Here is a 23,263-nt window from a genome sequence, read left to right as displayed (position 1 = left end):
GCAACATTGCCTTTCTCCGTCTGTCTAGTATCGCATTATCTGCCCCTCTGCTGTATTTCTCGGAGAAGTTCTGTGCAGCTGTTTCCAGATTCGGCATCTCCGCCTGTACCGTGCCTGCATCTTGGCCTATCTGCGGGAGTGTCTTGCGGAGGTGTAGGAGGTGGTCGGTCGAGGATATTATGGGTTTATGCGACCTCTTCGATAGAGCTTGCAGTGATCGTAGTATAGACTGCGAGCTTTGTGATAGCGATTGCTGCTCGGAGGATGTGAGGGCAGCCAAGGGCAGGGTCGTGAGGCGGGAGAGGTACGTGTTGGTAACGGCGTCATTGGGGGAAGGCCGTAGCTGCGCGTCTTGGGCGTCGAAATAGGGTATCAGTAGTTCGTAGAGGGGATCCGCCATGTTGTCGCGTTTCACTCGTCCAATGACGCGTGCAGCTGTTCAATTGCGTGTCGAGGGCTGCGTGGGGTGGCTGCCCTGGTGTCGAGTTGCGGGCGGAGGTGCCACGAGGCTGACCCCTGTCGCCTTAGCGCCCTTTGCACTTCACATGCGGCCGCTACCGCAACATTGGAACCGCAGGACTCATGGATCGCGGCCACTCCCACACAGACAACCCCAATAGCGCGGAAGACGACGCAAATAGACCACAGCAACCTAACGCAGTCGAGCGCTTCCTTGCTGAGCTGTTCCAGAATCGTTTTCTCACAGACCTCTCGACCGGCGACGACGAAGCTGCACCAACACGACCGATTTCGCCGCGAACGCTACCCTCGAATCACCTCGTGCCTTTCTTCACCGCCTCCAATACCTTTTCAGTACCGCAAAATCCAGTCGACACTGCACAAGTGGGAGAAATCACACTACCGCATACCTCAGCACGCCAAATGCAAAGCGCGCAGGATGTCGTCTTCTGTGTCGAGGATACCGTGGGGCTTAAGGACGACAAGTACAGCGTCGGCATCATAGAGAGGTCTTTTGGCGATGTCGACTCGCACGAGCCCCGGCCACAGCGCGACTACCCCGACGACATCGAACGCCACACCGATATCCCTAGGGAAGATTTTTGGAAGTTCATGAAAGACGGTATCCCACCGCGGGGTACCGTCCTAGTGTCATGGCAGACCCAGTACAAGACGGAGCTCATACCAGAAGCAAAGCTTCAGCTGCTGGACCGCGCGCTGTACGTAGGCGATGTGGTCAAGAGGAAGGCCGAAGATCACATTAGTGGTACGGTCATTGGCACCCAGGCAGTCTGCACCCTCTTCCCCGCGACCCTCTTCAACGGCGGCCAAATCACACAGACAACCACCGACGATCTATCCATACGGAACATCCCGGCCGACGAGCTCATCAACGTCCACGAATTCGTCGAGGGCGCCTTGGTCGTCTACGGCGACTGGGTCGGGCGGGTAGAGAACGTATACGACGAGGTCGCCATCAGGCTGGCCAACAACTCAGTCGTGGTCGTCGAGGACCCGGCCGAGCTGGAACAGGACGACACCACTCTCGAGCGGCTCAGCGTAGGCGACACAGTCAAGACTAAAAAGGGCAACCTGCGGCGAGGAAACTGGAGATTTGGCGCATACGATCCGAGCGTGCCGCCTGTGGGTATGGTAGTCGAGACAAGAGCATCTGAGATCGACGTGCAGTGGCTAGCAAGAAGTATCGGCGCGCGCAACGTCGCCTTCAATGCAGACGAGCCTCCGGCGACGATCGGTCGAGACGAATTCGAGAGCCCCAACTTCTACCGATACGATGCCTCAGGAGGTACGGCCACAACACTCCCCGTCTCCGAAAACGGTGTCGACAAGTCATACCATGTTACCGATGTGGCTGTGGGTGACCGGGTACGGTTCAAGGACATCGCCGGCGCTGCTGTAAAGTACGACGGCACGAGGGAACTACCCAACGGATATCCACAAGGGAAGGTGACACGCATCGCGCGGACGGAAAGCCTGGGATACGATCTCAATGTCTTCTTAGTGATGCAGACTCACAGTCGGGTCACCGTTCAATGGCAAGACTTGTCCATAACGCACGACCTCAGCTCTTCTCTACTGCCAGATCCCAATGTAGAAGACGACGATGAGGTCTGGCCTGGTGAAGTTGTTTTCTCCAAAGAGAATCGCGAGGGTGACAACGCTGATGACTCTGCGACAAAGAAGCCTTCGAAAGTGGGTGTAGTCCAGACAGTCAAGGGTCGAGATCGGATAGCCACTGTGCGATGGTTCAAGAATCCTTCCATCGAGTTCTTCGGCCCAGACCTACTTCCCCCGTCAAGTACAGGAGAGTTACACGAGACCGTTGAAGACGTCAGTCTATACGACATTTACTCTTTCCCAGCACTAACACGAAGGCGCGGCGACTTTGTACTTGTACATCCAGACTCAATCGAAGGTGTACAGACGCCGCTCAACGTCACTGGTCCCGACTGGTTTGGAGAGGTCATCGACCTGGGTTTGGACGGAAAGCTCACTGTTCGCCTTGGCGCAGCAAAGCCTGTCGTGGATGTCAAGGTTCCCTACGAACGCGTCACTCTTGCCTACAGCAGCGACATGGCTGATGATTTCGGTAACATGGATCCGTTAGAAGGTGAATACATCGATGACTCCGATGAGAGTGATGAGAGCGATTTCGACACGGCGTCATTCAACGAGATGTGGATTGAGTACGAGGGCATGGATGGCGAACAGCCCGTTGGCGACGAAGGAGACTGGTCGACAGAGGATGAGGACGAAGAGGAAGAAGATGATGGCAACACGGATACATCGATGCCCGATCTTGTCGACATCACAAAAGAAGTCGATACATCGAAGACGACTCCCGAAGAGCAACCCGATGAAGACGGTGGTATAGCGCTGGATGATCACACGGGACAGCCGACAGAGGGACCAGCTTCGTTCCTCATCCTCGAAGAAGCCCCACCGGCTTCACATCACTACATTTCCCAATCTTCAGCTTCCTCGTCAGCGTTCATGCGCCGGATAGCGAAAGAGCACAAGATCCTCCGAAACTCACTTCCCCCAGGCATCTACGTCCGCACATGGGAGTCTCGATTAGATCTCCTCCGCGTCCTCATGATCGGCCCCAACGACACACCTTATGAGTACGCGCCTTTCGTTATCGACTTCCACCTCGGATCGGCCTACCCACAAGAAGCACCATCAGCCTATTTCCACAGCTGGACAAACGGCGACGGACCTGTCAACCCGAACCTATACGAAGATGGCAAGATCTGTCTGAGTCTACTGGGCACATGGCACACCGACGAGCGGAACGAGAGCTGGAGTCCCGCGAAGAGTACGCTATTGCAGGTTCTCGTTTCCATCATGGGGCTCGTACTGGTCAAGGAACCTTACTACAACGAAGCCGGCTACGACGTTCACCGTTCAGCACCAGAGACGAAGCTGAGTTCGGCGCTTTATACCGAACGTGCTTACTTCCGTGCTCGCGCATTCATACACCATGCGCTCACGCATGAGGTCGCACCGTTCAAGGAGGAGCTACAATATCTTTACCGGAGCCAAGAAGACGGCGCGCCAAAACTCCTCGACAAAGCTATTGAAGCCGCCAAGGACGTTGTCGAGCAAAGCGCTGAGGGTAGTGAGGAGGGCGAGCGTGATGGACTTAGGAAGATCAGTCTGGGCGCACTCGTTATGCTGAGGAGACAGGTTGAGAAGCTAGAAGCTTTGAAGCAGGCGAGTACTTGAGCAGGAGGATTGTCATGACTGATGATGGGTCGACTTCGTGTAACTGTATTAGATCTTCGCATCCGGAGACGCGTGGCGCTTTACCATGAAAGCAAGACAGCGAAGTAAGAGGAATGTAAAATATACTTCAAGGTGCCCGTCACCCTGGCCTTGACCGTGATTCTGGATATCTGGATTGGAGCACCTTATACAAGGACAGTGAAATAGTATCACCTAGGAGTCTACATTACCTCAGGATCTTGTCAATCTTTGAATTGTATCCTAATGTAGTCGGCAAGCACCTGTTCAGAACGCGCGGGACACGTATCACCTGGGAGTCTACATTACCTTTGGATTTTGCGTAACTTTGGCTTGTATACGAATGTAGTCGGCAAAGATAGTCTGAGGATTGCTGAACACGTATCACCTAGGAGTCTGCATTACCTCAGGATCCTGTTGATCTTTCTTTTGTATACTAACGTTGTCGGCAAACATAGTCTGAGAATTTCGATTTCTCTCATTTGATGAGGATGTAGTCGGCAAAGCACCTGTTCAATTTTGACTTGTAGAAGGTAGGATGGGTAACCAAGGAAGCCAACAAGGACAACCCACAACAAGCTTCTGAGAAAGAGTACACGAGATGTGAAGCAGCAGCGCAGGAGTGCCTGCCCACACTGTAGCTGCAATGTAGCAAATCTCGCTCCGCGTCCTGCTTCCTGTTCTTTAGCACCCACAAGAAGGGAACAGGTATGTGCACATTTCCTTTCTAAGCCATTTTCTCCGTTACTGCATTCTGGCTTCAGTGTGCTAACAACTATGTATCTATGTAGCTAAACAATGCAAACTCTCGCGGAAATGTTCCCGTGGCTCGACTGGCCTTCAGTCGGAAACAGCATCGTCGCGGCCGCCCTTTGCGGCCTTTTCTGCATGTTCGTGGCCTTCGTGGCTTGGCTCTTTCGGGTGTCGTGGCCCTGGAAGGGGAAGTCGGCGGAGAAGATGGAGCGCCTCCGGGCGGTGAAAGAGGAGTTGGTGGAGTTGCGGGGGCAGGTGGCCCGACTCGCCCGAGACAACGCCATGCGGCCCGTTGAGCTTCGGCAGCTCGACATGCGGCTCGCCCAGCTGCGAGACGACCTGCGGCAGTCTCGGGGCCTGCCGAGGATGACGGTCCCCGTTGACCGAGGGGGTCCTCTGCCGGGCTCGCAGATGCGGGCGAGGAGTCTCTCCTTTTGATTTCTTTTCCTTTCATCAAGTATCATATTAACTCTAGCATCCCTTTTTTTCCATCATATTTACATTTCCTTTCTCAAACATTGTATCCCAAGACAGCTTGTATCCCCAACATTTCTTAACAACTTACATTTTATGGGCCTTGTCCCCCACGTCCCCGCCGTTAGGCCTGGGGCCACCCCCGATACTGAGATAGGGGGTGGTGCAGACGGGGGTATTCTTAATCATGTTCTCTATTACCTTGGAGGTATACAGAACTTCTCTTCAGCCAACAGTTTCGCTCCAGCCAACAGTTCCGCTTCAACCAACAGCTTTGTTCCAGTCAACAGCTTCGCTTTAGCACTCAACTTGGCCTCAGCATACAACCTGGCTCCAGCATCCAACCTCGCTTCAGCACCCAACTTGGCTTCAACATCCAACCTCGCTTCGGCACCCAACTTGGCTTCAGCATCCAACCTCGCTTCAGCCTACATCTTTGCCTCAGCTGGCCTGACTTCGCAACACAGCTTCTCCAGCAAACAGCTTCACGCAGACAAGAAGTCACACCATCGGCTACTTCACGTAGACCTGTACCGCTACAATCAGCAATGTTACTACTTTCGCCCAGTACCAGACAATCGATGTTCTCAGCGTCTTTTGTTGTTGGTACTGAGGTACCTCAGTCGACGATCTCCGCCTTGACATCGTTTCACTGGCCTCGATCAGTCATCGGGTATTGGACGAACGCGATCAAATTCTGCATACCGCGCCGTTCCACAGCTTATCAATAACATCAAACTGGCAAATCCCGGTCAGCTGGTTGAAAGTCTCGGTGTGTGCGCGATTCCATACTTCGGTTCCTTCCATCCCATCTATCGTACTGCGATGGCGGAGAGCGAGACGAGCCACTCATGACGCCTGCAATACATCAATCACATACGCAAAGGTGCTTCTCATCAAATGAAAGAGATCGCAATCCTCAGACTCTGGCTGAAAGTCACATGATCGCTCTGAGCACAAGTCCTCTTTAAGCTCACCACCACTCAAACAAATCCATCGCCTCCGCAACATCTTCGCGACGCTTCCGCAGAATCCGATCTACCACTGGATTATGTATGTAACCACTAGTTAGACCGTTAAGTAGACAATAAGATTAGATAGTGCAGCTCAAAGCCATACTCCAGACTCATCGCATATGTCCACGATACTGCGATGATTCATTGCCAAACAGCTACCCATCACCCCTAGAGCCCATATCATACCTGTAATCAAGCAGCAATAATCCAAAGACGGAGCTAGATTAATGTCAGGCCTGGCCCGTACGAGTCGACCTCGAGAGCACCCTAGAGTCTACATCAATGTTGAATCACTCACTTTGCATGGTTTTATGTTATTGTAGGCTGCAAGCCTGGTTAGGATTTTCCGTACATCGGGTGGGAGGCTCGACCTTGGGAGCATCCTGGAGTCTACATTGATGTTAGATTACCCACTTTGCATGATCTTGTGTAATTGTAGGGTGCAAAGCTGGTCATGATTTTCCGTGTATTGGGTGGGAGGTTCGACCTCAAAAGCAGCCTAGAGGCTACATCAATGTTGAATCACCCACTTTGCGTGGTTTTATGTTATTGTAGGCTGCAAAGCTAGTCAAGATTTTGGGTGGGAGGTTCGACCCGAACTCTCGGTTTGGTTACTCTTCTCATTCGCTACAGGGTTGCACATGCACATGCACAGTTCTTTGGTAGCGAATACTGCCCTGGGCAGGCTCGAAATACAAAAAGACTCTACGACCTTCCACGAAACGCACTTCTTTCAACTTGTTGCAACCCATCTAACCTTCCCAACACCGCGACCATGCCGATCATCAATCTTGGACCGTTCGGACGCTACCGTCTCTCAAAGCTACACGACACAGCCGAACAACAAAGTCTACTAGAGGATAAAAAATATTCAAAAACTGGTGGCACTGCCTCGAAGTCACTACCTTCTTATACATCACAAGGTGAAAACTGCGTGCCTCTGGGCTTGCCACCGAAGGAAATAAGACACTGTGCTCCTCCCAAGGCTCAAAAGCCAAACAGTCAAGTTCAGCAGCTGCAGCGATATATCCTCGAAATCCTCGCGATTACTTTCTCCGCAAATTTCGACACGCTCAACAGGGCTCTCCAGGATCCAACATCAGAAGGCACTACTACAATCCTCTGCGACGAAGAGCGATCGGAGCTTCTGGCGCTATCGGGTCTTGTACGCAAATGCCACGATCAGCTACATCGCGTTCCGGAAATTCGTATCGAGGCCAAAGACGAGATGACACTAAGCGACAAGATCTCCCAGCCCGGTCTGCAACTAGAGTACAACCTGGGCGAGTACGCCTTAGAATTGATAGAATGGTACGGATCCTACACTCGTGCGTGTGGGAATAGCCACACCTGGCAATACACGATACCTGGCTATTGGGAGAAGAACCCTACGATGGGTTTCAACAATGTCAAGGAAAGCATGCGTACGTTCTCTCTGATCATAGAGCACACGGCGCCTAGCCAGCATGTTTTCGACATTCTGCACGAAGCATGGGATGTCTGCCGAGAAAAGCGCGGACTAGAATGCGAATACGAATTCCTCAGGAGCAGCAATCCGATCTACTGGGCTAGACGGAACGGATATGATCTCATGGGATCGATTCTGTCGCTGTATGGTACGACGCTTGAATTTGCGGGCAACGCACCGGTGAGGCCGCGATTTCTGTGCGGAAAGCCACCGCGATTCCTGTGGAAAGCCACGTGGGGAGGAGGAGGTGGTCGGTAGTGGATCTTTTTGAGTACAATAGATCTGCTGCCAAGCAGCCTTCATGATACGCCGATCAAATGTAATACATGCCACTAGAATTTTATGCTCACCTCATACATGAAAAGACTAAACAGGTATGAACACTACATGGATAACATGCAAAGTGAGGGATCCAATATCGATGTAGGCTCCGCGCTCGTCGCTAAGTTAACATTCTATGCCGCTACTGTCCTCCCATCTCCTTATCCAGCACCTCCAACCCCACATCCAAAGTACTAATACTCAACAACGTCGCCAACTCCAACACCTCCATAATCTCTTCCTTCGTACCCCCATAATTCAGCACATTCCGCATATGCAGCTTCAACCCCGGCTTATACATATGCGTAGCCGCCGTATCAAACGCACAATATATCAGCTCCTTGACCTTGGGTTCCAGCACGCCCTTTCCCCCCTCATTCGTCCACGGCACAGAACTAAACTCCGTATACGCGTCGAAGAATTCGGGTGCGATGAGCAGCATCTCCTCCCATAACGCGTTCCAGTACCCGCGCTTCGTTTCGAAATCTTGCTTTAGCGCGAGTTGCTGCGGACTCATGTTCGCCATACCTTTTGGCATGGCTTCGCCGCGCTCTTCGAGGACTTCGAAGAGGATTGGGACGCCGACTGTGGAGGCGTGGATGCCCAGGGTGGATGTGAGGCATAGTGTTTCGACAATTTCGGCGCGGGAGGCGCCTGTGGATAGGGCGGCGCGGGTGTAGCGGTGGATGTTGGGGACGTGGAGATGGGTTGATGACGCGCTTACGGCGAGGGATATGAGAGCCTGGACTTTGGGGGAAAGATGGCCGCTTCGCTTTGGTATGGCTGTTAGGCGGAGCGATGCTGCGAACATCTCGGGTGAATGTCTGAGCACCCTCGCCCAGGTTTCGTCGTAGGCTGCGGAGCCGAGCTCGGTGTTGAAGCGCTCTTTTAAGCGCTGTTGGTCTGGTGTGAGAGACATGTTGTGTAATGGTATCAATGTTACAAATCAATCTTTTGGATAGAAATGAAGACGTGAATAGCACAGGTGCAGTCTACGTCGCTGAAACAACCAAGTCAATTGCTCTGAAATGGCTGCGGAACAAATAGATCGCAACTTTGAGACAAGAGCACGTGGAGTACACAGTTGCTAGGTCCGCGGACGTAGTCTGCATTGTTCTGCCTGCCGCCCCTCAGCCGCGTATCCAGAGTTGGTCGATGGTAGTGGTGAGCAACCAAGCCCCACATTTCCCCAACTCTGCCGTGTGGGGAAGCGCAGGGATCAATCAGCACACCACCCGGTGGCCGGACGAGAAGGAATACAGCTGCAGCGGGTACTCCCTACTGCGAGTCTGCAATGTGGTATGTGCAAAAGACGATCGGTATCTCGACATCTTGTTGAGAGCAATTGCTGGGTGATGTCTTGAACGCTAACGACTAACCATCCATACTTCGCTCCGCGCCGAAGAACCGCGTCTTGTTCTTTGGATCGCTTTCCCACTCGACGTCATGTGCAAAGATGATCTCAACACCTTCTTGCTCCAAGGCTCTGATTCTGTCAATCGTCGCCTCAGCTTGCTTTCTGTCGGCATGTATGCAACAGACTTGTCCATGAGCATCGTTCCACTCTCCGATCGTTTTCTCTCCGGTCAACAGTCGTCTGTCGTGACATGCATCTCCGCCCATGTACACTTGGTGATCAGGAGATGTCCGAGCAAGAAGATTGATGTGTCCTGGTAGATGACCGGGTGCGTCGACGATGAGCAGTGAGCCGTCATTGAAGACATCCAAAGTCTGAGGGAGGGTTCCGTGCGTTTGCCAGGAGCCACCGAAGTTGACAGTGCCCGTTCCCCTACATGAGTCGTGCTTCGTCAACGCGTTTGCCGAAGGTTCCGATAGTTCAATGGTCCGCTCTTCTGGCAGAAGATCACTTTCGAAGAAAGAATGGCCACCGCGCAAAGACGTCGATGTGCCATCCAGCAAGGCAAGTGAGCCACAGCCGACGACGAAGGTAGATTTGGGAAAGTCCCGAGGTTCGCCAATATGATCCCAATGCACCTGCCGTAGCCACGTTACCTACCGTCCGCAGAGCAAGGTCGTGTGACTTACGTGCGAATAGATCACATAATCGATATCCTCGGGTACTAGCCCGCCTCTCGCGAGGCTTTTGGTGACGTCCGGATCGGTACTCATTGGCTGTCTCGTCTCGACATGCTTTTGTATTGGTGGCGCGTATCTCTTGGTGTCTCTCCTCAGGCCTAGATCGAACACAATTCGTGTCTGCTTCTTGGTGCTTTGGCTGTAGTGCTGTATCAGGAATGCTAACGAAGGTACGGTTCGTCGAGCATCTCGACTAACAGGGTGTACGAATTGGTACTCCGGAAGAGAAAAGTGGCCGCACGATAACGCGTGCACAGTGACAACGGCCGGCGCTGCATGGTCGGACTGCTTTTGCGAGACAATAGAAGACATTTTTCAAGGATGATGGAGCTTTTCGTAGATGATGTCGTCTCAAGGTTGCAAGACTATGGCTGTTGAGATGGACAGCCGCAGGTGCTCTCATACACGAGCAGATGGTGATGGCACGTGAGATCATCGTTCAGCTTACCAAGGTACCCATGGGGGTATTGGGTGTTGGCGAAAGAGTGGGTAGGATTAGTGCGTCGTTATCCGTTGGAGAAATGTCTACCCCGCTTCACCAACCGCGGCACGCTCACGACGCGTTCTGATGGTAGAGTGTTGACGTGTTTTCCAAAATCTCCAGGTCTCGTATACACACCAACTTCCCACTCGACGCTAGCTCTCGGTCGTTCCTGAAAGTACTCTCGGCTTCAGGTCAATCCTCTACCTCTACCTGCCACACGCATTCGTCATGACGCATTCGCACGAGTTTAAAAAGCTGGGCTTCATCGGCCTTGGAGCTATGGGAAAACCAATGCTTTCTCATCTTGCCAACAAATTGCCCGAGGAATCGCGCATTTGGGTTTATGACGTGGTCGAACAGATGGTAGACGATGCGTGTGCAGAGTTTCCCGGTCGAGTCTTGAAGGCAAAAAGCGCCAAAGACGTTGCGCAACAAGTCGTGAGTCTGAATGCAATCTTGATGGTACCATTGCTAATGCCGTGGCAGGATACGATTGTGAGCATGGTGCCTGAAGGTGCACATGTACGATCCGTATATCTCGACCCCCAAAACGGCGTATGCAGCACCGATATCTCGAACAAGCTGCTCATCGACTGCTCGACAATAGACACGGCCACCAGCCTCGCTGTGAAGGATCATATCGCCGCTGAGTTCCCCTCGGCGTCGTTCTATGACTCTCCGGTGAGTGGCGGCGTAGTGGGAGCCATCAAAGGCACGATCGCATTCTTTCTAGGCTGTGCAGAGTCGGACCCAAATCTTGAACGCCTCACATATCTGATGGGGTTGATGGGTGGGCAAGTGATACCTTGCGGAGGTCCATCCCTTGGGCTTGCAGCGAAGCTGTCGAATAACTACCTATCGGGTATCATCGCCATAGCTTGCTCTGAGGCTTTCGACATGGGAATGCGCAGCGGATTGGATCCCCGCACTCTGGCCAAAGTGTACGCCGCTGGCACTGCCCAGAACACTATTTGCGACAAGTTTTGCCCTGTCCCACATGTTTACCCCGAAGCCCCGTCTTCAGGAGGCTGGAAGCAGGGTTTCAAAGTGCAGCTCATGCGCAAAGACTTCGGTTTGGCCGTGGACATGGCGAAACGAGTGGGGTCGAGAAACGTATTGGGTGACGTTGGACTACAGACATACGATGGGGCAGCCAACGATCCGCGTTGTAGAGATTTGGACTCGCGGGTGGTATATCGCTACCTCGGTGGCCAGGAAAACTGGCAATCTAAATCGAACGGCGTGTGAGCAGCAACTTGGGCTGTAACACCCCATCGTCGTCATACCCGATGTCGCTGGTACTCGATGTGCTGTGTGTGACTAGTCGCATTAGCGCCATGTTGAAGTTGGAGAAGGTCGGGGATGCTTGGGGTAATGCCGAGGGCGGGCAACCGTGGGATGAAGCTACTATCGCGGGGCAAGCATGCCAGTCTTGTTAGCTTGTCGCAGTGCTAGTACTACGAACGCGCAGTAAAAAGACTATCGTCATTCTCATCCTGTGAATTCGTCTTGAGATAGACAGCCTCTTTCACGACAAAGCCGCAACAACTGCCATCGCACCTCGAAGCAACCGACCGCCAGCATGTCGACCGATCCAAAGCTCGACGAGCTACACAAGCAGCTCTTCGACGAAGGACTGAAGATGAGACGGAGTGTGGTGGGAGATGAATACGTCAATCGCGCCCTCGAAAATGGGTCCACCGAGTTTTCACGAGCTGGACAGGAGCTCGTCACCGAGATGTGCTGGGGATACGCTTGGACACGTCCAGGTCTCGACAAGAAGCAGAGAAGTCTGATCAACATCGGCATGCTCATGGCACTCAATCGCGCCCCCGAGCTTGCTGTGCATGTGCGCGGGGCAAGGAACAATGGTCTTTCCGAGCTTGAGATTCGTGAAGCCATCATTCACGCCACAACATACTGCGGTGTGCCGGCTGGGGTCGACGCGATGAAGACAGCTGAGAAGGTCCTGAATGACATGGCAGAGAAAGGCGAGATGCCGCGAGAACTGGGCGAAAGGAGCAAGAAGGCGTGAAGGCTGTTGGCTTGTGACAGTGGATAGAAGACGCGTCGCGTCGCGTTGGACTGTGGCTGGGGCAAGTGGCACCCGGGATCATCCGGCCCGGGCAGGGACGAGTTGTTCGACAGTGATCGTAGCAATACCACCATTCTCCATACCTTGCTTCTGCGCAAAAGTGTCAAAACAACATCTTACACCTCATCCATTCCATCAATATGCGTGCATCCTGGGCTGTGGGTACATGTCACACGTGTGATTGGCGGCTTTCCCACCTCTTCCCAGCACCCCGCATGTGAACCGTCGCGTCCCCGCGCTTCATTCCTTTCCCCACAATCTCACGACCCGACTTCGTGAAACACGACGTGCAGTCTCCAAACTTTGTCCAAGTGCTCAGGCTGCTCCAAAACTCGGCTATCGTCTACTAAGCCGGTCGCAATTGGGCCCTGTGGAAGCGAAAGCGTCGCGATTGGTCTTTGATGGAAGCAGCTACCAGCGGAGAGCAGGTTCCGCAAGCTCAACCGGGGAAGAAGGAAAAGCGATTCCAATGTCCACACTGCCAACGGGCCTTTGCTAGGCTGGAGCATCTCCAGCGTCATGAGCGCATTCGTAAGTCGTGCGGCTCGTGTCGTATGCCAATTCTAACATGCGTCAAGATAGCGGTGTGAAGCCCTTCAGCTGCGCAGCATGCAACTATTCATTCACACGCAGGTATGATACGTCCAGCGTCGTTTACGGCAGCAGCTAAAGACTCAATTTAAGTGATCTGCTCGTTCGCCATGAGCGACTCACTCATCGCAAAGAGCAGAGTACACAGCAGAATCACCAGCATACTCCCGCTGGAGATACATATGGCTCGGTCGAGACTCGGCCGCACAAGCGCATGCGGTCAAGTTTCGATGCTGGACGTCCAGTGCCCGAAATACCCAGTATGATGTCCTCGCCTGCTGTTTTGGACATGCAATCGTCGCAACAACAACCTGCAATGTCACACGCCTCCATGACCTTCGGGCACAACAGCCCCTACTCTTTGACAGCATTGTCCATGGCTGCCGAGTATCAAGCTCTTCAAGGAAACATGGCAAACGGCTCTGCTCATGATGCGATGCCAACCCCAATTCCTTCGCATGCTGGCACGATAGCCGCGAGTGTTGAAGGCCCACACTCAACCATGCTCACAGAACCGTCTGCTCATAGCTATGAGTCGACCTTTGGAGAGTCACTGGACAGTCTCACTTCATTCCTTGACAGTGAACCACTAAATTCGTACCACTTTGCGTCCCTGATCAACACCGAACAGCCCATGCCGTTCTTCTCTCCAGACTCATTTGGCTACGGTCAACAAATCACGACCGAGCCAGAGGGAACAACAGCGCCTACACATGGTTGGAGACCAGCCCAATTGGAAGAGCCGCCGTCGCTTTCACGCTTCGGCTCTCGTTTTCCTTCCTTGCAGCCAGACGATCAATCCGCTCGGAAACGATCATTCGCAGATATTTCACACGAGGATCGGCAGGAAATTCTCGAGATGCTCCAGCCCTTCTCCATGGTCATACCCAGCGACTTCGTTCTACCAACTCGATTAGCACTGTGCAGATATATTGCTGCGTATATCAACGGATTTCACGAGCACATGCCTTTCCTCCACATACCCACAATGTCCGTGGAGACGTGTTCGATAGAGCTACTCCTAGCATTGGCGGCTATTGGTGCGCAATACACTTTCGAGGGCGAAAAGGGTGTCGAGCTGTTCAATGTAAGCAAAGCAATTGCGACACATCGTATCAGGAAACGGGATACGCGCCTGGTGCAGCTCCAGCATCATTCTGAGTCGGATCACTCGTCGCCCCACAATCATTCAAGCGACACTCGTAGCCCTCAACGTAGGGGTTCCATCTCAGGACCGCTGGGCCTACCTTCCCAGGCTGATGTTCCTGTACTTGGCGAAGATCTCATGCAGACCGCTCAGGCACTACTCTTGCTCATGGCACTGTGTACTTGGGCAAAACACAAAGAGATTCTCAGAGAGGCGTTAGCAATCCAAAGCATATTAGCTACCCTCATTCGGGATGACGGACTCGAAACCGATCCTCTCCATGAGACCATCTCATGGTCGGACTGGATTCGGCGCGAAACGATCAAAAGGACCAAGTTCATCGTCTATGGCTTTTCCAACCTCCATTGCATTGTCTACAACATTCCTCCATTCATGCTAACGAGCGAGGTCAAGTTGCCCTTGCCATGCAGTGCCGCGGAATTCAAGGCTCCTACAGAGGCTTTATGGAGGGAAGCGAGGAAGAAGAGTGCGCCTGAGGTCCTGTTCCAGGATGCATTGAAACGTCTGTTTACAAAGCAAGGCCGCGACGTCACCGAGGTCAACTCGTCGTCTGGAAACTACGCGTTGATACACGCCCTGATACAGCATGTTTTCTTCCTCCGACAAGTGGCACGATGTCGTTTTGAAGGACCCGGTGATCTGAGCGCAGAAGACGTCGCGTCGCTCGAGAACGCTCTGCGAAACTGGCAGACCGGATGGCGACAAAATCCTGAATCATCGCTCGACCCGATGTCGCAGAACGGTCCTGTCGCTTTCAACTCAACTGCCTTGCTTCGATTGGCATACATACGACTATACGTGGATACCGCAGGTCGAGCTTTAGAGACGCGCGATCCTGTGCTGATTGCCAATGCCTTCCGCGCCGGGCCTACGATCAGGCGCTCGCCAAAGATTACAAGAGCTGTGCTCCACTCAGCTCATGCACTCTCTATACCCATCAAGATCGGCTATCGTCTCGTGGCAAAGACACAATCGTTCATCTGGAGCATTCAACATTCGTTGTGCACGCTCGAGTGCGCCTACCTCATGAGTAAGTGGCTCGAAGCACTGTCAGTACTAGAAGCAGACCCGCCCATCACAGAAGATGAGCACAGAATCATTGCGATCGTGAAAAGCATGTTGGATGAGACCGAGTTTGCCGTACCCGCCGATATTACGCCCGACTCGCCCAACTTTACACGACATCTCAGCGCGGGGGTGCTCAGGGTCTGGGCGATGATCTTCAAAGGATCTCAAACTTGGGCTATCGTGGATGTTATTGGAAGCTCTCTCAATTTGTATGCGGATATGCTGGAGTCTGGGTGAGCAGACTTATGAAGATGGTCCGTTTCACCAATAACACGCAACGACTTCTGTGGACTTCAGCCGAGACCTTTGGCTTTCCCGATGCAAACCAGGGTTGAGCATCGAATGAAGCCAAACCTCGCATCAACAACCCTAATTGGGTAATAATCCAGCTGCATGGCTTGCGCGGAGAATGCGACATTAGACGATCGAAGCATATAAGAGAGTGTCCTCCGCGAGCGGCGCCTGTTGATGGATTCTGCGCTCCCAACGTGAGATGACATTCGAGCAATGCGGCCGCCGTTCGAAATCAGCTTTGAGGACTAGAATTACCCTTTGAACACTTTATAAGCCAGCAAGATTTACTCCGATACCCTTTACCCACCATGGCCGACCAACGTTCCGAGCGGTTACGGGATACGCGCCCCTCAAAGTCCAATAGCTTCCAATTGTGCAGTCGACCAACAAGAGACATGTCGAATCAGGAATTTTCGAGCTTCAGGCTGAATTGCATTTAACTCACGAGAAGCGGCGTGGAGGAAAAGCCAACGGCTGCGTGGGCTTGAACGAGTGGTGAAAGAGGTCGAAAGTGCAACTATCGAAGGGAAGAAACCAGACAGAATACTTGACGTGGTGGGCACATCGAAGCCTGATCTATTCTGAAGCTTCATGGGCGTGGTAAGCGTTGAAGGTATTACCAAGCAGAAGCAGGAATAAACCTTGTCTCTTCACCGGAAGTAGCGGGTCAGTCAGCCCACTGTCATGAATGCGTGTCGAAGGGGTCCTTCTTTCAGAATCAACACTGCCACTTCCGCAATGGAGCTTGTGGTGCGAAGCAAAACGTGGAGTTGACGAGGCGCCAGACAAGCTTCGAATAGGTTGTCACTGCAATCTAGTCCACACGTCCGTTTGAGGTGTGTGTTGCGTAGGATACAGTCACACGTCAGTGTCACTGTCAGCAAAGGTCCCAGCGAGTTCGATATGGATGCGTTTCAGGTGTTTCCGGACATTATAAGCGCTTTGGTGGTGTCGAGATAGCTGCCCAACAACCAATCGACATGCAGGCGTCACCTGAAGGCCTTACAACGGTAGCTTGGCGGTAAGATAGAGGCGCCTATCTTCGAGCAACTTATCCATGCGAGATAGCATTTGTCGATGAGACATGATCATGGCTCGTCGTACTTGGCCAAGGGCAAAGCTGTAGCTTAAAAACCCATCGACGAATTTAGATGGTGCTGACGACAAAGAGCCGTGTACTCTCCTATAGGTCCGTCACTGGCACAGAGTTCTTCAATCTACCGGCGAGTTAACAGCTTTCGCATACCCTACCTCAAACAGCGTGGGTGCTCAATCCAACTGCATGCCGCGCCGTCATTCGCGGGTCCAGTTAATTACCGTGCTGCCGGGCGTAATGTGCAAGGTTCAGTCCAACTGCATATCGGTTAAGACAGTGGCGCATCGGCACGGGGGCAAGCCCTATCCTCGGGTTGGAGTTGCAACCCATGCGCACGTTCGGCATGTCTGACATAAGCAGCGTTTGTACATGCAGTGGAAATGGACATGATGTGAGGCGACATGTATGAATGGATGTTGTATCTGCTGGGCGGCGTGCAGTGTTGTTGTTTGGCAGTATGTGTCTCCTGGCGAAGCGATGATAATATCCCGGGCCCGTTCCAATCTCGAGACATAGCCGCGGTGTAAAGTATCAAGTTGTGTTTTCGGTACAAGCAAGTCGGCAATCGTGAACACGGCGGCTGATTGTATTGACATCTACTCAAGTCGCTCTACTGGGATCTTGAACTCTTGCGTGATTTTGGTCATGTTGTTGACCACTACGAATTGAGGAGGGGTTAGTACAAGGCCTGCATGTGTACTATACGTGCTACTTGCGGTCATCAACTTCGACTGTTTGCTGATTGCTTCCGTTTGGAGCACCCGAGGTTGAAGCATCCGTCTTCGGCGGGTTGGTATCGATTTGAATAGTGACCTAGCCATGTCCATTAGCATTAGCAGGCAAAGCGGCACACACTCAGGAAATGTAATGCTCAGGTTGTACCTCGCCATCTAGGCAGGTATAATCCAAACCTACCGGCCCATCGTTAACCAAAGCAACATCCATCATGGCGGCAAAGAGTCCGTCTTTGACCTTGTCGGACTCATAGAGAGATCCGACTTTCTTGAAGAAGGCTTGGTATAGTGTCTTGGCTTGGTCGCCGTTTGCGGATTGGTGGAAATCCGGCTTGTTTCCCTTCTTCATAGAGGCCAGCAGCGTGAATTGGGAGACTGTTGACATTCAGCACAACGATTCCGCAGCAAAAGCACTATCATAGACAGCCATGATTCCCAGAAAGCGTTTCACACATACCACACAAAACCTCGCCATGGATATCGGTCACGTTGCATTTCCACTTGGCATGTCAGTCTCAGCCGAGAGAAAAAGCATCGGCTTCATACGCGGCCCGGCGGGTCCTTGGAATCGTCGTCCCAGAGCTTGGCCTTGAGTATCTTGCTAGCCATGGCCTCAACATCCTTCTCCGTGTCGTCTTTGGAGACGGCAGCAAGGACCAGCAAGCCCTTGCCAATCGAGGAGATCAACTGGCCATCGACCGTGACTGATGCCGACTTGACCCTCTGCAGCACCGCTAGACACGCTTAGTATAGTCGTGGTTACGTGTGCATGGAGGCGGGGTCCGTACTCCTCATGATGGCGGGGTAGCAGCCGTGGTGAGAGAAACGTGGGTGGCTCAGTGTGCGATAGCCTCACGGTGATATGGGCAGCAGCGCAACGACGTCACGCATGGGAATTGCGACATGCGACAATTATGAGACGGGGCTGGAAGAGGGTGGAACGCGTAGATGAAACCAGACGCGTGGGGCCAATCGTGGTGGCTAGTGGCCGCACTCTTGGCGAGGACGCTAGGCCAGCCCTGTGGCATCGCGTTACCTATGCGATACGTCCGCCTCCGCATTCAGCCCACGACAAACATCCACGCCATTCCCCGTCGGACGCCCTCACTCGCGCGCTTCGACTGTCTCCCGGCCGCTGCCACCCCCGGCGACGCAATCATTGCCGTAACCACCGCGAAAGTCCTCACGACGAGGCTCGACCCTCGCCATGGCCGCCCGCAAGCTCCAGCAGGAGATCGACAAATGCTTCAAGAAAGTCGCCGAAGGCGTCGCGACGTTCGAGAACATATATGAGAAGATCATGCAGACGGGCAACCCCTCGCAGAAGGAGAAGCTCGAGGACCAGCTGAAGAAGGAGATCAAGAAGCTGCAGCGCTCGCGGGACCAGATCAAGACATGGGCCGCCATGTCCGAGATCAAGGACAAGAAGCCGTTGCTCGACCACCGGAAGCTCATCGAGACAGTAGGCTGACCGCCGCCTCCCGGCATGATGGGACGCTGACATGTGACAGCAAATGGAGCGCTTCAAGGCCGTCGAAAAGGAGATGAAGACGAAAGCATACTCCAAGGAAGGCCTGCAATTAGCGTCCAAAATCGACCCCAAGGACAAGGAGAAGATGGAGATGGTCGAGTTCCTGCAGCAGATGAACGAGGAGCTGGAGCGCCAAATAGAGACCATCGAGACCGAGATCGAGACATTACATGCCAACGTCAAGAAGACGAAGAAGGGGGACAATTCAAAGGCAGAGCGCGTGGCAGAGCTGGAAGAGTCGGTTGAGCGGAATAAATGGCATCAGGGCAAGCTGGACCTGCTGCATCGAGCGCTGGAGAATGGCAATGTCGAGACGGAACAGGTCAAGGAGATTGAGGACAGTATCAAGTACTACGTCGAGAGCAATCAGGACCCCGAGTTCATGGACGACGACACAATATACGACGACTTCAACCTGCAAGAGGAGGAGGCCATCTTTGGCCTGGGGGAGAACCTGGACCATGTGTCTTCACACGAGTCGCAGTCGATAGCAGACGACACACCCGAGTCGGACGTGCGACCGCCAGCACCCAAGCCGAAAGCGACAGAGGCAGTACAACAACAGGCACGACGGCCCTCGACACAGATGAAGTCGCCATTACCAGCACTAGCAACATTGCACACGCCGTTACCTGGCGTCTCAAATACCACGGCCAACGCGATGAAGCCCGCGCCGATACCGACGAGGACGCCGGGCGAGCCCTTGAAGTACGCCTCGGCCGCCGCTGCTGCAGCCGCGAGCGATAAGAATGGAGTGGGCATTGCTCCTCTGCCACCACCACCGGGAGGGGCCGCAGCACAATCAGGCCTCATTCCTGGCGGCGCACGGGCAAGTGCAGCGAATTCCCCGGCAATAACACATTCCCAACTGGCCTCGCGCGCGCAGCCAGCCGAATCCGCACAAGCATCGCCAGCTCCCGCGGCAAGTATACCCGTAACGCCTGCTGCGGAGAAGGAGACCCTTTCGCGCGCCGTTTCGTCGGAAGACGCCTCCAAGTCCAGCAGAAGGACACCAGCTCCCGAGCCTGTAGAGGAGGAGGAGTCATCGGCTGCCACCCCGCCGCTAACAAACGGTGATTCTCATGCAGAAGAGGAGGAAGAGGAATCAGTGTATCACCTACCGTCGAGCCTACAGGACCTTCTGGACACATTTGAGGCGACCAAGAACGACATATCCGCCTCTGCCTCGAAACCTCCGAATGAGCACATGCTAGCAGCATCCATGGCCACCGCGCCGGACTCTGCGGATACTGAGGCGCCGCGCCACTACCGACCCCAGAATCCCTATCCGTTTACGCCCGCGCACTACCCGCAAGAGCCGTTACCCATCTTCGATGATCCTCGCTTGTACTCCCGCATCGAGACCGACGCTCTCTTCTACGCCTTCTACTACCGCCAAGGCACGTACCAGCAATACCTGGCTGCAAAGGCACTCAAGTCGCAGAGCTGGAGATTTCACAAGCAATATCAAACATGGTTCCAACGCCACGAAGAACCAAAAGCAATCACGGAAGACTACGAGCAGGGGACGTACCGCTTCTTTGACTATGAGAGCACATGGTAAGCACCTAATTCTGTCCACCAGCCTTACGCGGGGCTGCCGTATTACAAACTCGCGCCACGCTGTGCTATTTCTGCACGTCATACAGTGCTAACCTTATTGCAGGATGAACCGTAGGAAAGCAGACTTCCGATTTGCCTACAAGTTTTTGGAAGATGAGCTATGAGCAGTCGGCTGCTTTCTTCTTACCGACCCGCATGCTCGGCTTGGGGTAATTGAGTTCTGTATTAAGATTAAGTATTAGGTAGTCCTGGAATGGGTCCCGTCGAGGGCACACAACTTTTGCTCTTCGGATCTTGAATCGCTTCCATGAGGGTATCTTTGGTGCGTATTAATGTCCGCCCGCAGGCACCCGACCGACCACGCGAGGTGTAAGTCACGGTGAGACAATTATGCATGGATCAAATATCACTTATTGAGGCTCACCTGCCAAGTGCAGGCCCTCCGCCCGCGACAATTTGGCCGTCCAAGGATGTTGTAGCGGTCTGAGCGCCGGGCGTAATCTGACATGATGTGGCTAACGGCTGCGGAATGTGCTCAATTGGTCCAGACGACGTTACACTGGGTTCCGCCCCCAATCGGTGGAGCCTACAGGGCTGCAGGAGGAGGCTGGTCGCATGTCACTGGCCGCCTAAGCGAGGAATCCTTCCGCGACGTTCAAGCTTCAGTTACGCCCCGTTACGCCCGGCAGCACTAACTCGTGCATGACTTTGAGTTGAGCGGTTACTGCATCAATCATTTTACGGCATTCGTGCGCCGGTCCAAGTCCATCGGGTTGCGGGTTAATTGACCCACTTACAGCAGCAGCAGAGACAGACGAAGACAGGACGCGAAATGGGCGTTTGATGACGGCTAACCTACTTGGAGACGGGCGGTCAAGCAATGTTTGATCTCAATGCGTTTCGAAGGCATGCTGTCATCACAAGTGCTCTGATAGTTTCGAGCGATCAAGCGGTCGGGTGCGTTACCGAGAGCCAGCTGGAAGAGCCTGGAGTATCGCGAAACGACCATGTCAAACATGATAGACCTCAGGCCGATCGCTAGGCTCCAGGCCACGTTCTGCAGCGTAGCAGGGGTTCGTTCCTACACCGCGGAACGAAAGTACGCGAACAAGAGCCACGCATGCACATCCAGTCACACGGGGCCCATCGACCTACCCGCATGTGTGTTAATCGGTGAACCATGCCTATCATATATCCCGGTACACCAAGATCAGAACACCAACGTGTACGCATTGGACTATTCTAGCTATTTGCCTTGCCAAGCCATGACAACGACAAATGAAAGAGATGGTACAGTTCAATTAAAGTTGGATCGGGGCCTAGGGGTACTCGCCCTGCATCGCCATAAGACGACACAGATCTACCAGTGTCCTCGTTGTGCTTCCTACCTCTACACCTAGACCACTATTTCACCGCCTCAATTCTCCCACAGCATACGACAACATTAGGCCTTCTGATTCACCCGCGCCGCGACCAGACCCTACAATTCCATTTTCCGGTGACAGCACGGACACTAGTTGTCGTCAGCCCTATACCGATTAGTTGTGTGGGGTACCACCAAGCTGGTACTGGCTTCGCCTCGCCATCCTACGCATCCACCTCAGCAATCTTGGACTTCTATATTCACACATTTGGCCTCTGGCGTAGCGGTCCTTGTACAAGGAGATCGCAACGCTTACCAAAGACGCGATCGTCAAGCCCTGTCGAGCGAATCCACAACCTGATCCGACTTCTCGCCTTACGACACTTCTAACTTTGTTTCGTCATCGCCATGTTGGCATACTACGGCCCTCAGGGAGATGGCTTTGGGCGCCCGGACGGTTCATTCCCTCCGAAATACCTGTGAGTCGATGCGGTTCTTGAGGGTCTATAGCATAAGCTCTGGGGTGGCAGTGAAAGGTCTTTGCCGATATGAGGGAACGAGTTATCATGCTCGCTTCATATAAGACTCGAAAGCATGCCAGGATAGCAAAAGTAACAGCATCATCAACGACAACTTCTAACACTGGTTTCATAGATCTCTTGAGCAAGTTCAACTGCGTCCTCGAAGACATACTTCCGTCTCTAGTACAAGAAAGGCATCCAGACCAAACAAGCTACGCATCATCACTTCGCCCGTGGCGCCCGTCTATCGCCCTTCCACCACTACAAACCGTACGAAGAAGACGAAGACGATACGCCCGAAGCAGGAACAACCGCCTTCGCCCGCCATGTCCGGATACAGCGTAAGTCAAACTTAATATGTTCGTCGTCATTTGCTTTGACTAATAACACCAGTATTCTTCTTCTGACCAAGGGAACTACAACTATCAAACGTCTTACCCAGCTTCATCAGTACCTCAATACACACAATCCCAGATCAACACATACTACGCACAGTATCAATGTTACCCACCTCAACCGTACCAGATCATCCCAGACTACTACGTGCAACCTGTAAATGTTGCGCCGACTGCTGGATACCAACAGCCAGTAGCTAGTGGGTATGACGTTGGAGGTTGGCAAAGTCACGACGGTGATCTAGGGATGAGTTCTTCGCAAGCTCCGACTAGGTGAGCATCTTTATATCGAAACATGGTGTTGAGATACTAACATCAAAGCAGAAGCAGCAGTCGAACAAAGTAATTACTCCATCTCCCTTCCCCCATTCCCATCCACTAACCAATCTCCCCCACAGAACATGGACCTGCGACATCGCCTCCTGCACCTCCTCAGCAAACTTCACCCGCCTCGCAGACCTGCAACGCCACCAATCCACCGTCCACGGCGTAGGCACCCCAGAGT

The 23,263-nt window shown here is 53.2% G+C and overlaps 9 protein-coding genes across 9 annotated transcripts; 6 read left to right on the top strand and 3 right to left on the bottom strand.

Annotated features, from left to right (window-relative positions):
* Positions 1-582: 582 nt before the first annotated feature.
* On the top strand, positions 583-3,708 carry J4E90_009705 (uncharacterized protein; the record flags this gene model as incomplete). The annotated part of the gene is made up of 1 exon (XM_051439224.1): positions 583-3,708. The coding sequence occupies one exon, from the start codon at positions 583-585 to the stop codon at positions 3,706-3,708; it is 3,126 nt and encodes a 1,041-aa protein (XP_051286828.1).
* Positions 3,709-6,744: 3,036 nt separating this feature from the next.
* J4E90_009704 (uncharacterized protein) lies at positions 6,745-7,695 on the top strand (the record flags this gene model as incomplete). The annotated part of the gene is made up of 1 exon (XM_051439223.1): positions 6,745-7,695. One exon carries the CDS (start codon positions 6,745-6,747, stop codon positions 7,693-7,695), a length of 951 nt encoding a protein of 316 aa, XP_051286827.1.
* A 205-nt stretch (positions 7,696-7,900) lies between these two features.
* On the bottom strand, positions 7,901-8,677 carry J4E90_009703 (uncharacterized protein; the record flags this gene model as incomplete). The annotated part of the gene is made up of 1 exon (XM_051439222.1): positions 7,901-8,677. One exon carries the CDS (start codon positions 8,675-8,677, stop codon positions 7,901-7,903), a length of 777 nt encoding a protein of 258 aa, XP_051286826.1.
* A 455-nt stretch (positions 8,678-9,132) lies between these two features.
* On the bottom strand, positions 9,133-10,167 carry J4E90_009702 (uncharacterized protein; the record flags this gene model as incomplete). Its single annotated transcript, XM_051439221.1, has 2 exons — positions 9,133-9,753; positions 9,805-10,167. The coding sequence occupies 2 exons, from the start codon at positions 10,165-10,167 to the stop codon at positions 9,133-9,135; spliced, it is 984 nt and encodes a 327-aa protein (XP_051286825.1).
* Positions 10,168-10,567: 400 nt separating this feature from the next.
* On the top strand, positions 10,568-11,587 carry J4E90_009701 (uncharacterized protein; the record flags this gene model as incomplete). Its single annotated transcript, XM_051439220.1, has 2 exons — positions 10,568-10,777; positions 10,826-11,587. 2 exons carry the CDS (start codon positions 10,568-10,570, stop codon positions 11,585-11,587), a joined length of 972 nt encoding a protein of 323 aa, XP_051286824.1.
* Positions 11,588-11,921: 334 nt separating this feature from the next.
* J4E90_009700 (uncharacterized protein) lies at positions 11,922-12,374 on the top strand (the record flags this gene model as incomplete). Its single annotated transcript, XM_051439219.1, has 1 exon — positions 11,922-12,374. The coding sequence occupies one exon, from the start codon at positions 11,922-11,924 to the stop codon at positions 12,372-12,374; it is 453 nt and encodes a 150-aa protein (XP_051286823.1).
* Positions 12,375-13,239: 865 nt separating this feature from the next.
* Positions 13,240-15,498, top strand: J4E90_009699 (uncharacterized protein; the record flags this gene model as incomplete). The annotated part of the gene is made up of 1 exon (XM_051439218.1): positions 13,240-15,498. One exon carries the CDS (start codon positions 13,240-13,242, stop codon positions 15,496-15,498), a length of 2,259 nt encoding a protein of 752 aa, XP_051286822.1.
* Positions 15,499-17,359: 1,861 nt separating this feature from the next.
* J4E90_009698 (uncharacterized protein) lies at positions 17,360-18,180 on the bottom strand (the record flags this gene model as incomplete). Its single annotated transcript, XM_051439217.1, has 5 exons — positions 17,360-17,464; positions 17,567-17,760; positions 17,843-17,885; positions 17,932-18,119; positions 18,174-18,180. The coding sequence occupies 5 exons, from the start codon at positions 18,178-18,180 to the stop codon at positions 17,360-17,362; spliced, it is 537 nt and encodes a 178-aa protein (XP_051286821.1).
* A 412-nt stretch (positions 18,181-18,592) lies between these two features.
* J4E90_009697 (uncharacterized protein) lies at positions 18,593-20,643 on the top strand (the record flags this gene model as incomplete). Its single annotated transcript, XM_051439216.1, has 3 exons — positions 18,593-18,847; positions 18,897-20,476; positions 20,583-20,643. 3 exons carry the CDS (start codon positions 18,593-18,595, stop codon positions 20,641-20,643), a joined length of 1,896 nt encoding a protein of 631 aa, XP_051286820.1.
* Between the last annotated feature and the right edge of the window lie 2,620 nt (positions 20,644-23,263).

Source organism: Alternaria incomplexa, assembly GCF_024043165.1.
Source record: "Alternaria incomplexa strain BMP 0042 chromosome Unknown scaffold_17, whole genome shotgun sequence".
In the NCBI taxonomy this organism is placed as follows: Eukaryota; Fungi; Ascomycota; class Dothideomycetes; order Pleosporales; family Pleosporaceae; genus Alternaria; species Alternaria incomplexa.
Note: the sequence above shows the minus strand (reverse complement) of the source record. Positions and strands in the feature narration are given on the sequence as shown.